Consider the following 13189-nt stretch of genomic DNA (forward strand, 5'->3'; position numbering starts at 1 on the left):
TGTCAGCCTGCAGACTGAAGAATCCCGGGTTCAATTCTGGTCAAGGGCACATGCCTGGGTTGCAGGCTTGATACCCAGTAGGGGGCATACAGGAGGCAGCTGACTGGTGATTCTCTCTCATTATTGATGTTTCTATCTCTCTCTCCTTCCCCCTTCCTCTCTGAATCAATAAATATTTTTTTAAAAAGTAAGGTGCCATCTTATGCATTTATTCCTCAGTGCTATATTCTTCCACCATCATCCCCAACCCCAGAAAAAAAAAAAATACAACAAATGGCTCCCTGTGCCCATTATTTGGAATCATGGGGAAAGGGAGTGGGTGGTTAATTCTAAGTCTATGTAGTAACATCAGTCAACTAACAACTAAAATCATATCTTCTTAAAATAACCATTTCGTAAACATTTTCACAACTATTCTAAGAAGCTTTGTTATTATTTTTAGTTATTATTTTATTTTACAGTTTTCAGAAAAAGGTGGTGGTGGTAGTGGTGAGTATTACTAGTGAGCATATTTAAGTACTTTTTTTTAAATGGCTATTTTTATACCTATTTCCTCCCCAAATTATGTGAAGTAAATTATTTCATCTCATTATAAAATGATACCAGAGCAAAGTGATATACTTTCCTCTGAAAGCCATGGACTAATTTATACTTCCTAGACAGAAGCACTGCTATTGTCACAGCTGATTCAAGTAATTTCATATTATTCTACTCCATGAATAAATAGATGGGTATGTATATTTATTGAATAGTGTTGATTTAATGAATAAAAATTAGATATTACTGTAAAACTTACAAAATTTTTAAGTTTATCTTTAGAGTCAGAGGATACACACAGACAGAGACAGAAAGATTTCCCAACTACATCAAGACAGTATTTTTTAAAAAAGATATATATATATATTTAAATATATTTTATTGATTTTTACAGACAAGAAGGGAGAGGGATAGAAAGTTAGAAACATCGATGAGAGAGAAACATCGATTAGCTGCCTCCTGCACACCCCCTACTGGGGATGTGCCCGCAACCAAGGTACATGCCCTTGACTGGAATCGAACCTAGGGCACTTCAGTCCGCAGGCCGACGCTCTATCCACTGAGCCAAACCAGGTAGAGCTAAACATATTTTTATTGGCTTCAAAGAGGAAGGGAGAGGGAGAGATAGAAATATCAATGATGAGAATCATTGACTGGCTGCCTCCTGCACGCCCCGGTACTGGGGATCAAGCCCACAACCCGGCATGTGTCTGGCATGTGCCCTTGACAGAATCGAACCTGGGATCCTTCAGACCGAAGGCCGATGCTCCATCACTGAGCCAAACCAGCTAGGGCGGTAGTATCTTAAAATCCTCAACTATTATTACTCATGCAAAAAAGGAATAATAATATTTATATATAAACAAAGGATCTCATAAAATATCATCTGATTAACATACAAATAGACCAGATACTCAAGAAACTAAAACATGTCACTATTTAAGACTTGAAAACAAAATGCATTTGGCTAGTCTATTTCTTTTTCCTTGAAAATTTAAAGGATTTACGTCTTTAAGCCATCACGATACTGAGATTAATTTAATAAAAGAGAAAACAAGAGCATTCAGGTAACAGAAAAAAAAAAGGTATAATAGGGAGGCAAAAGCAGAAAGCATACAATAAAGCTTAAAAAGACCAAGACAGTCTGCATGTGTGTTTTATATGATCTGAATCATGCTTACTTTCCCCAGAACAAAAATGCTAGTTTTGGTAGGAAAATGCTCATTAGAATAAAGTAAGCAATGGATGATTAGAGGAATCATTACTGAATATAATGGCTGCAGCTTAGTGTGTTATTTTTAAATTCACTTATTAAAATGAGACATTCTATGGGAAATAAGAAATAAAAGTGAAGCACAGCACAAAAGATTTTATTAAGAAAGGTGCTAATTAAATAGCTAATAATGTAATTAACCATTTTATGTTTTTTAATAGGCCATGGCACTCATCGATATTTCATTTCAAAGGCTTAACACTCTAATTCTGAGGACTGTAAACAACAGCTATAAACCAGATTTAAAATGCTTTCAGAAGTTCCTGTTTACTTTCTTCTTAAACAACATTTGAAAATACAACCCACAGAAAGCATAGTAACCTTAAGGGGCCTAAAAACTAGGGGTTAGAATTCTTATCTCTACCACCTAGCTAAACTGACACCTAGAAAAAGTTGATAACTAGCCTTAGGCCAAAAACAAAGAATACTAAAGCATTTGATATTTCCATTATCCCTAGCTTGCTGAAAGATGTTACTTTTCATTTGATGAAGGTCAAGAATCAAATTCACCTCAATTAATACAATGATTTCAAAGGATGTTAAAATTGGGCTGCATTGTTTTAGAAACAAAATGTATAATGTGAATCGGGGAAAGGAAATAAAATGTCACTGGAATAATAAAGCAATTAAGTAACAATGCTATTGTTCCATCTTCACAAATTTACATGCCATCGTCCTGCTTTGCACCAGGTTCAATTAACCACTGTCACAGGAACCACCAGGAGTCAGATCTGCAGTCTATAGCTCTACGGCTCGGGCTCTACCCTAAACCTACTTGGGAGATTCAGAACAGAGACAGGGTTTGGACAATGGCAATGCTATCTAAGGACAGTATCCCTGACCTAAATCAACAAACAGCAAATGATTCATCATTCATTATAACTTTTACCTCTTGAGGAAGTTCTAGTTTGGAACGGTCAGTTCCTTCTTTTGACTGAAGACCCATCAGATAAGGGACAGGAGCATCAAGAAAATGTAGCAGAGAAGCAGGGAGGATGGGCACATACACATGCTGCCACTGAAATGGGAACAAGAGTGTGGTGATGCCTTCCGCCACAGTCATCAGGCGTTGGTAATCTGCACAGAACAAGGAAAAACGGAGGGGAAGATTCCAAGTAAAAACATAGTCATGGCATTGAGCTTGAAAGTATCAATTTCCAAAAAAATTCTTGTGCTAATAAATAAAATCTTTCTTTATGACCATACAGAAAATAGGTCATTCTATCTCACCATAATTAAAGAGTTAAGTGGTTTCAGTTGAGTGGTTTTAAGAGAGGATGGATAGGTGGGAAACATCATCATATTCTTTGCTTCTGACATCACTGATATGTGAATTACATTCCCTTAAAAAGTGGAGGAAACAAGAACTAAGTAAACTGCTCTTGGCACTTCTCCCATTAAAAGTGTACCAGAATATAGCTATTGATCACTTCTTGTATACATGTACATCTATACAATCCCCAAATTCAGAGGCTTTTATGTCTTGTATATATAATTATCCAGATTATATTTTTGTTAAACTTAATTTTGTAGGTATAAGAAATCAACAGATATACGCATTTATAGTCACACTTTCTATATTTAACCCCCAACTATAGAACTATCAAATCTGGGGACAAAGTGAAAAGTTACCAGAAAATTAAAGGTTGGTTTTTTATATTTTATTGTGTTTTGTTTACGTGAGCTAATTTATCAAAACTAAAATCTGTCTACAATATTAAAGTATCCTTTCTCCCCAGTTCTGAGATATAGTTGACATATAACACTATTAGTTTTGTAAGTACATGGTGATTTGATGTGTCTATATATTGCAAAATGATTATCATAAGTTTAATTAATATTTATCACCTCACATAATTACAAATAAACTATCCTTTTAAATAACTCTGTCATTGATGCTTTATATAAGCTTTATTAAAATGCAAGGTTAAAGACAAAGAGAATCCTAAAAGCAGCAAGAGAAAAGCAGTTAGTTACCTATAAGGGAGTTCGCATAAGACTGTCACCTGAGTTCTCAACATAAACTATGCAGGCCAGAAGAGAGTGGCACGAAATATTCAAAGTGATGAGAAGCAAGGACCTACAACCAAGATTACTCTATCCAACAAAGCTATCATTTTGAATTGAAGGATAGATAAAAGAGCTTCCCAGATAAGAAAAAGGTAAAGGAGTTCATCACCGCCAAACCAGTATTCTATGAAATATTAAAGGGTCTTCTTTAAGACGAAGAAGAAGAAAAATATGAACAGTAAAATGGCAATAAATACGTACCTATCAACAATTGAACCTGAAAAACAAAATAAATGAACAAGCAGACTAGAAACAGACTCACAGATAAGAGAGAAAATTGACAGTTGCCAGATGGGATGGGGGTGGTAGGGATGGGTAAAAGGGGTGAAGGGATTAAGAACTACACATTTGTAGTTACAGAATGGTCATGGTGATGTAAAGTATAGGTAATATAGTCAATAATATTGTGTTAACTGTGTATGGTGTCATATGGGTATGAGATTTATTGGGATGATCATTTAATAAGTTATACAATGTCTACTCACTGGGGTGTACACCTGAAACTAATATAATATTGTATGTCAACTGTAATTGAAAAATAAAAAAATGATTAAAAAAATACTTAGTAATCCTTTATTCTGTCAATGCTCCTCAGTCAAAAACCCCAAGAACACATCTGTATTTGAATAGTTGGATTTATTTATTACTCATTGCAGAGCGGAAGAAGGCACACCCTGGAGAACTGTGGGATGTCTTACTAAGAGGACTTAGAGAAACCTATTATAGGATTTGGGCGTGGTTGGATAATTTTGGCCTGGGTCTAAGGAAGTAGTAGAGACTTGCTTTGACTTGGATGCTGTCAGAAATCAGGACAATTTATCACTGGGCATCTCAGTTAATCTGATCTATAGGAAGGGCAGACTGAAGTGGGGGACAAAGCTGTGATTGGTAAGGAAGTGAAGTAGCAGTTACTAATTTAGCAAGAGAGGAGGATGCTTGGTATTTTGTGGGTTGCACAGTGACCTTGCTTAAAGTGGATGTTCTTATGGGACCATTCATGTTCCGTAGGAGCACATGGCTTAGTTGTGAGCATCAGATCAGTTCGTAATAACAGTGAGGTCTACCTGTGAGAGCCAGATCAGTTCCTGGAGGTCAGGCACTGCTTTTTTATTTCCTTCTCTATTATACAGCTCCTGTACCAGTTTTCTATTTATTGCCTCTCAGCTCCAAATTCACTCAGTACATGGCCTATGACAATGGACCTGTAAGCATTTCCTTTACAGTGAGCTCATGCTGAGTCTCAGCAGCAGAGGGCACTGCAGGAGGAAGGGGTTTCTTCTCAGTTCAGAGAGCAGTGTTGTGCCTGTTCTTGCCCCTGCAGAATGTTGATCAGTAGTGCCGCTATGTGAGGTACACATCTGGTGGTGCACTGCCCCAGCCACATGCCCGAAGTAGGCCGTCTCAGAGATGGGCCAGTGGTCACCTTCACATGATTCCCCGTACACGGATACTGCACACTCAGATCTCACACCCACAGTGGCGCCCTGACAATTTCTGTATGCCTGCCTGTTCACCACCCACAGCTCACTGGTGCCTGGGAGATGGTTTTCTATTTACTTGACGTTTGAGGATCAGCTCAGGCCTAGGCAACCCACTGACCTTCTCCACCATCTAAGGACCTGCAACCACACTTTCTTCAACGAGGAATGAACCTCAGTCTTGGGAAGTGGAGCCTCCCCTTCCAACTTGGTCATTCCTAAGGTACCCTTCAGCGTTTCCTTCAAGTCTTTAGAGTTACTTTCCTAGTTAGTATATTCCACTCTTCATATTACACTCCTTTGTTTAAATTATTGTGTGGTTTAATCTGTCTCCTGATTGGACTTAGGCTGAAAGGCAGAGGATTTTAAGCAGTTGAATCAAACCCCTCACAGCATGGCTACTTTATTTACGGTTGATGGAAAAAATGTTCAATGTCATAGAAAACACAAATTCTTAAATAATGGAAACTAGCACCCGGGGCTATTTTCTTGCTTTGACGATGAAAAATTTACACATGGGAAGTGAAAATCAATTTTCCCCTCTTTCACTAGACACTGAGAGACTGGTATATATGATTTATTTTTCCTTCACCAGACAGTAGATCCTCTTGCATAAAGCTAGGACCCAAAGAGGGTTAAAAACCTCAGGGAAAAGAGATCAAGACAGGAAAAACAAACAAGATGATACCACACATACACAAAAAGGGCTGTACTGCTGAGGAAAGTTGTCTGCCCTGCCTTCGCTCTGGGAGGAAAAGAAAATGAGCCTACCTGAGAATTCTGGCCAGCTTTCAAGTATGTTCGGAGCCCAAATTTATGCTATCTGTATGTCCCAAAGAAACGCTAAGTTGAAAATTTTAATTTCAAGTAAACTCGTGTTGCCAGTGAACTCAGATGCCCGGTGAAAGGAAACAGCCTTCATGGAGGAATATATCCTCGATACACAACCCATCAGATACTGAAACTTATCTGACAAAGAATATCAAGTATGTATGTTTTATGTTTAAGGAAATTAAAGGAAGAACTAAGGACCAGGACTGTTTATAGGCCACGGAGATGAAAATGTCAAAGGAAGGGTTAAGTACAAATTAGATACAGGCAAAAAAAATAGAATAATCTTGGACAGAGATATGGAGAAATCACCCAAGATGCAGCACAGAGGCAGAGACAGAAAAAGAGGCTGAGAGACATGGGAGATGGAGCAAGACAGATTTACATGCTTTATTAGTGTTTCAGAAAGACTTTTTTTTTAAAAAAAGAGGAATGGAAGCAATGTTTAGAAAAATCGATGAGAATTTTCCAAAACTTGGGTTGATGCAGTACCCACAGCTGACTATGGGACGGTCACAGACGGCTCGCTACGATCCAGACACACAGCAGGTTGTCCCTGAGGGAACAGCCAGCCTGGTGGACTGGAGGAAAGCTACTGTAAAGTCTGTTTACCCTGAGAACGGGGACTGCCAACTCCCCCTACAAACGCCAAGTGCAACACCCGGAGGAAGCAGTTCATATGATTCGTACTGTGTGGAATTGGCTTTATGATAACTGGGGTATTCACCCACTGAATATGCCCATTATTCAGGTCATGATAAATAGTGCAACAGCACCCGTGTAACTTTACTGCCACAAAATAGGTCAGATTTGCTGTCTCAGCTTCCCCTCATGAATCTTACAGATGCTAATGAAGACATTAGATTATTTAACAAGAAAATGCCAAGAGGCAGGGGAGAGACTTAAGGGACTCATCCCAGCAGAGTGGAAATTTTTAAACAGTTATTAAGAAATCAGGTGAATAAAGCAAACATTGATAGGAGCAAAACAAAGAGGAAAAGGGGAAGCGTCAAGAAACTCATCCCAGCAGGGTGGAAATCTTTAGAGGTTATTAAGAAATTGGATGAGCCGTGGCCGGGTGGCTTGGTTGGTTGGAGCATAGTCCTATACACCAAACGGTTCTGGTTTCGACTCCAGTCAGGGCACATACCTAGGTTGCAGGTTTGATTCGTGGTTGGGACATATATGGGAGGCAATTGATCATTGTTTCTCTCTCACATTGATGTTTCTCTCTCTCTCTTTCGCTCTAAAATCAATAAACATCCATGGGTGAGGATTAAAAAAATAAAAGAAATGGGATGAATGAAACAAACATTGATGTGGTTGAAACAAAGGTCTTAATATAGCACTACTGTATAAGATTGGGTAGACCAAAGGGACCCCTGCTGATCCCCCTACATTAAAGGTCCCCAAGCAAGTTTAGTCTAAATTTGGAGAAATTTAAAACATAGGAAAGGCAAAGATTCTAATGAGAAACCAGACCTGGAATGGCCTGGGGCAATAATCAGAGTAATCAAGATAGAGACTGACAAAAGGATCAGGGTCTCCTGGCTCAACCCCCTGCTGGGAACTTAAAGCCAAATGCACAAAAGTGGGTAAAATAGTGGGAGGGGAGGGGGTGCGAGGAGAACAAAAGTGGGTAAAATAGTGGGAGGCGGATAGGTTTGAGATGTTTCTGGGACCCCCTGCATGCGCTATGCTACCAAAATCCTTTGGTGAAGTAATGCAGGCTACAATTACTTTGATAGAATACAGAAACATTAAGGTTAATAGGATTAAGATGGAAGTTTAGGTGAAAACTGGGATGTTTAAACAGCATTTATGGGAATGTTTTATGGAATGGATATTATGTCTAAATGGGAATGCTTCCCCCAGAAGTAAAACAGAGGCATGTAAAGCACCCCTCAAGCAACACTAATTGGACATGCTAAATGGAAATAAGACTGCCTGGGCCTGCAGATACAGGAAAGAAGCTGGAGTGCTGGAACAAACCAACTGTGCAGTAGCCCTATGCGGAGCACAGACTGGGACTTACGGCAAAAGCCTGTGAGCGTCTCCCAGTGACAACTTTTGGGATGTTGGACTAAAGATTTGTCATTTGAGAGGCAATTATTAGCCTGCTATTGAACATTAATCTAGACTGTCCCCATGACTGAAAGACATAAAATAATCTTGAAACCTGAAATAACCATGATGTCAAGAAAAACACTCTAATGAGGGAAGGCAATGCTCAGAAGAGTTCCATAATAAAATGGAAATGGTCTATACTGGAATCCTGTTACAAGGAGAATTCGAGGAGATACAACCAGGAACCTCCTTCCCCACAGGACGGACTCTCGAACTGAGTGATGAGCTGCTAGATTCCATCATCACGTAGACAGTGCCTTATAAACACCTCTCAAATGACCAACAGAGAGCTGCTTGGTTTATGAATGACAGTTCCAAGCTGAATGAACAACACCCTGGTTGGAAGGCCACCATCGTGATCAAGGAAGGGAAAATCATAGCAGCTCAGTGGGCTGATTTGCATGCTGTTTTCCTAGCAGTGATGGGAGAACTGAACAATGGTAAAAGCACGTATGTTTGGGGTTTTTTTTAATGACTCACGGGCAATGGAAAACTGGACTTTAAAAGGATGCCTTATGAGGCACAGCCCTATGGAAATCATTCTGGCACATTAAAGTTGGACATGTTGATGCCCATTACAAGAACCCCCTTCCAGGTTCTGGAGGTGACTGGAACTACAAAGTGCACCTTCTGAAGTGGCCACCTGGATCCATGAAATGAGTAGACATGGGGGAGGCTATAGCAATGCAGAGATTAGCTGAATCTGGACATATTCCTCTTACACCTTCTGAGGCACAAAATGCCAACAGGAACTGTTTTGTCTACCAACAAGAGACAGAGACTACAGATGGCTCCGAGGAAGATTCCCAGGGGGAGGGGGACCCCCCCCTCCATGACTGGCAAGTGTATTATATTGGATGGATGCCGGCAGCCCTGGGGGGTGGGGGTTATAAATGAGTCCTAACAGGAATAGACACTCATTCTGGATTTAGCTCTGCATTCTCGGTGGTAGATGCAAATGCTCAAAATACTATGAGAGGTTTGAAACAGAAGATACTCTACCAAGTTAGGCTGGTGAGTTACATTTCTTCAGAGCAAGAGACAGACTTCGCACTTCACAGCACATAGCATTCAACAGTAGGCAAAGAGATATCACATCGAATGGACATGCCGTGTTGTTCATCATCCTCAGAGTCATGGTTTAATAGAGAACTGGACCAGCCAACTGAAAAACCCGCTGTCTTAACAGGGTGGAGATAAAGGCATGAAGAGTTGACTCACGCCTTCATGCGTGTGGGCTCATACTCAACATGAAGGGGCTTAATGGCGGGTCCCCACTAGATAGAGTCCTCTGTTTTTCTGGTGCATCTGGGGAAGGGGGATAGATGGATGCTGGTATAATGACTATGGTTTTATACTGCCTCAACTTTCTTTTTCCTACCAGGCCCAGGACTACAAGTGCCAAAAGCAGAGACGATTCCAAAGCAAGAACTACTTTTTTTTAAAAGTTGATTTCAGAGAAGAAGGGAGGGAGGGAGGGAGGGAGGGAGGGAGGGAGGGAGAGAGAGAGAGAGAGAGAGAGAGAGAAACATAAATGATGAGAGAGAATCATTGATTGGCTGCCTCCTGCACACCCCATACTGGGGATCAAGCCCGCAACCCGGGCATGTGCCCTTGGCCGGAATCAAACCTGGGACCCTTCAGTCCGCAGGCGGACGCTCTATCCACTGAGCCAAACCGGCTAGGGCAAGAACTACTTTTGTAACTCTGCTTTTAAACCTTTATGTCAGAATTCCTCAGAGCCTGCCTGATTGGTCCTGCCTTCACTGCATCTGGCAAATTGGGGTTAACATTGAATGCAGCTGTATGGCCTAGTGGTAAAAACAGCCCACTAATTCTGTACCCATGTAACTTTACCCTATATCAGTGGTCGGCAAACCGTGGCTCGCGAACCACATGCAGCTCTTTGGCCCCTTGAGTATTCTAACGCCACTTCTTCAAAATAGACTCGCCCAGGCCGAAAACCGACTTCTGCGCATGGGCCACGAAGTTTCAATCGCACTGTACGTGCGCGTCCGCACGTGGTATTTTGTTGAAGAGCCATACTCAAGGGGCCAAAGAGCCGCATGTGGCTCACGAGCCGCGGTTTGCCGACCACTGCCCTATATGAACAGTAATAAACCATTAAAGACATTGAATTGGTACTTAACATCTTTCAAAAAGACCAGTTTACAGACAAGTTTTCTCAAGTATCCATGGGACAAATAATTCCAACCTTACATAAACTCTTCTCCACTTTACCTTCCAGAGAAAAATGGAACACTTTCCAACTCTTTCTATGAAGCTAGAATGACCTTAACACCAAAAACCAGACAAGATAGTACAAGCAATGAAAATTATAAACCAAATCATTAAAAAACACAATGCAAAAATTCTAATAAAAATATTATCAAATTAAATCAAGCCTATATTAAAAAGGTAATAATACATCATGACAAAGTCAGATTTATCATAGGAATATAAGGATGGAATATAGATTTTTCACCTTACTAAATGATTAAAAAGAGAAAAAAAATGATCATCTTGATACACAAAGAGTATTCAATAAAATGTAACACATGTCACAATTTTTAAAAACTTTGAAGAAACTAGAAATACAAGGAATTTCTTTAACCTGGTATGAGGTTATTTACTAAAAACATTACAGCAAATGTTACACTTCATAGTGAAACATTAAAAGCATCCTTTTTACAATCAGGAAAAAGACATAAGTGTCTGCTGCTATCAATTCCATTCTATACTGTACTAGAGAGCCTCGTTAGTATTGTAAGGCAAGAAAAAGAAATAAATGTGACAAAGATTGGAACAGAAGCAACAAAGCTGTCATTATTTGCACATTATTACCTACTTTACTATTATAAAACTTTACTGACAAACTTCAAAGAAGATCTTTATAAATGGAGGCATATATCATTTTCATGGAAGGGGAGACTTAATATTGTGAATGTTAATTGTCCCAAAACTGAATTCAATGCATTCAATAAAAAGATGGTGGTGAAGAGAATTGTCCTATCAGATGCCAAGACTTACTGTAAAGCTATGGTAATTTAGCACTGAGACAGGAAGACTAGCAGAATAAACGGAAAGGCTAGAAATACGCCCTCATGTACAGGACCTTCCACGTCTGATGGAAGATCGGAGGGAGGAAGAATGTCTGCTCAGTACCCAGCACTCCCATAACTAGTTATCGATATTTCTAAAGTATTAAAATTGATCTCTTCCTCACTACATAAACAAAAATCAACTTCTTATACGGAGACTAAGGCCTTAAATACTAAGTGTAACTTTAAAACATTTCTTAAAAAAAGTAGACTATTTTTATGATCTCAGAATAGAGGACTTCTTAAATAAAGCAAAGTTATATCATGAGCTCAAAAAAATTGATAAATTGGAACTCATGACTATTAAGAGCATCTTAATTCATGAAATGGCCCCTAAAGGAAAATTAAGAGCCACAAATTGGAAAAAAATATGTGTTACACATAAATTGACAAAGGATTAGTTTCTTGAATATGTAACAAAAACAAAAAAAATCACTTAAAATGTCTTAAGCCCTAACTGGTTTGGCTCAGTGGATAGAGCGTCGGCCTGCGGACTGAAGGGTCCCAGGTTTGATTCTGGTCAAGGGCATGTACCTTGGTTGTGGGCACATGTACCTTGGGAGTGTGCGGGAGGCAGCTGATTGATGTTTCTCTCTCATCGATGTTTCTAACTCTATCCCTCTTCCTTCCTCTCTGTAAAAACAAAATAAAAATGAATAAAATGTATTTTTTTAAATGTCTTAATATTAAGACCCCTTTATCATCACAAAATAAAGCTAATAGTATAAAAATATTGGCCAAAGCTGACCAATACTCTGCTGCTTTTAAGATACAGATCATAGGAACCAACTTTCTGCCATCAAAATATCAGTTGTGCCCTGGCCAGTGTGGCTCGGTTGGTTGAACGACATCCTGTGCACGAGAAGGTCACCAGTTCAATTCCTGGTCAGGGCACCTATCCAGGTTGTGGGTTTAATAACCGGTCCAGGTGCATGCAGGAGGCAACTGGTCGATGTTTCTCTTTCACATCGATGTTTCTCTCTCCCTCTCCCTTCTTCTCTCTCTAAAATCAATAAAAACGTATTTTTGCCCTAGCTGGTTTAGCTCAACCTGCGGACTGAAGGGTCCCGGGTTCAATTCCGGTCAAGGGCACATATCCAGGTTGCGGGCTCGGTCCCCAGTAGGGGACGTGCAAAAGGCAGCCGATCAATGATTCTCTCTCATCACTGATGTTTCTATCTCTCTCTCCCTCTCCCTTCCTCTCTGAAATCAATAAAAATATATATTAAAAAACAAACAAACCTATTTTTAAAAATGTATCAATTGTGCTTTTATGATTTATAAACTCCATAATCAATAAGCTATGATGTTCAGTTCAGCATGGTCAGCAACTTGTGATTAGAAAACTCCCCCCTTTTTCTAGAAAACCTCAAGTAGCTCTACTTTCTGACAAGGTTAAATTCATGCCCAACTTACAGGAGGGAGGGGAGCAGAGAAGAAGGCTGTGTAGGCACACAGGCTGTGCAGTATGGGCTGTGGGGTAACTGCTCATTTCCATTGTGAAGGGTCAAAGGAGGTAAGCAAGGCCCAAAGATGTTCCTGAGACTTTAATTACCGTATTGGTATCAAAAGTTAGACCCTGGTGTTTAAATTCCCCTATCTTTTATTCCTCCCCTGTTTCTTTGAAAAGAGAACCATACTCCAATCTTCCCTGTCTTGCTCCGGGTATTTCCTGGTTGCAGAAGAAAGTGCTCTTTTCTGATTTGGGGTCCCAGAAAAGAGCTTTAACCTCCTGGGGGAGTGCATTCTCTACCTAAAATGTCTAGCTAGTT

The 13189-nt window shown here is 39.8% G+C and overlaps 1 protein-coding gene across 6 annotated transcripts in view; it reads right to left on the bottom strand.

Annotated features, from left to right (window-relative positions):
• Window positions 1-13189, bottom strand: part of DENND5B (DENN domain containing 5B) — a 173058-nt gene that overhangs the window by 65461 nt on the left and 94408 nt on the right. For all 6 annotated transcript variants that reach the window (XM_079774039.1, XM_079774038.1, XM_079774040.1 and 3 more), the window contains one exon: window positions 2700-2887. In XM_079774039.1, coding sequence (XP_079630165.1) covers window positions 2700-2887 — 188 coding nt within the window. The remainder of the gene's footprint in view (window positions 1-2699; window positions 2888-13189) is intronic.

The sequence above is a fragment of the Cnephaeus nilssonii genome (assembly GCF_951640355.1).
Source record: "Cnephaeus nilssonii genome assembly, chromosome: 6".
Taxonomy (NCBI): domain Eukaryota; kingdom Metazoa; phylum Chordata; class Mammalia; order Chiroptera; family Vespertilionidae; genus Cnephaeus; species Cnephaeus nilssonii.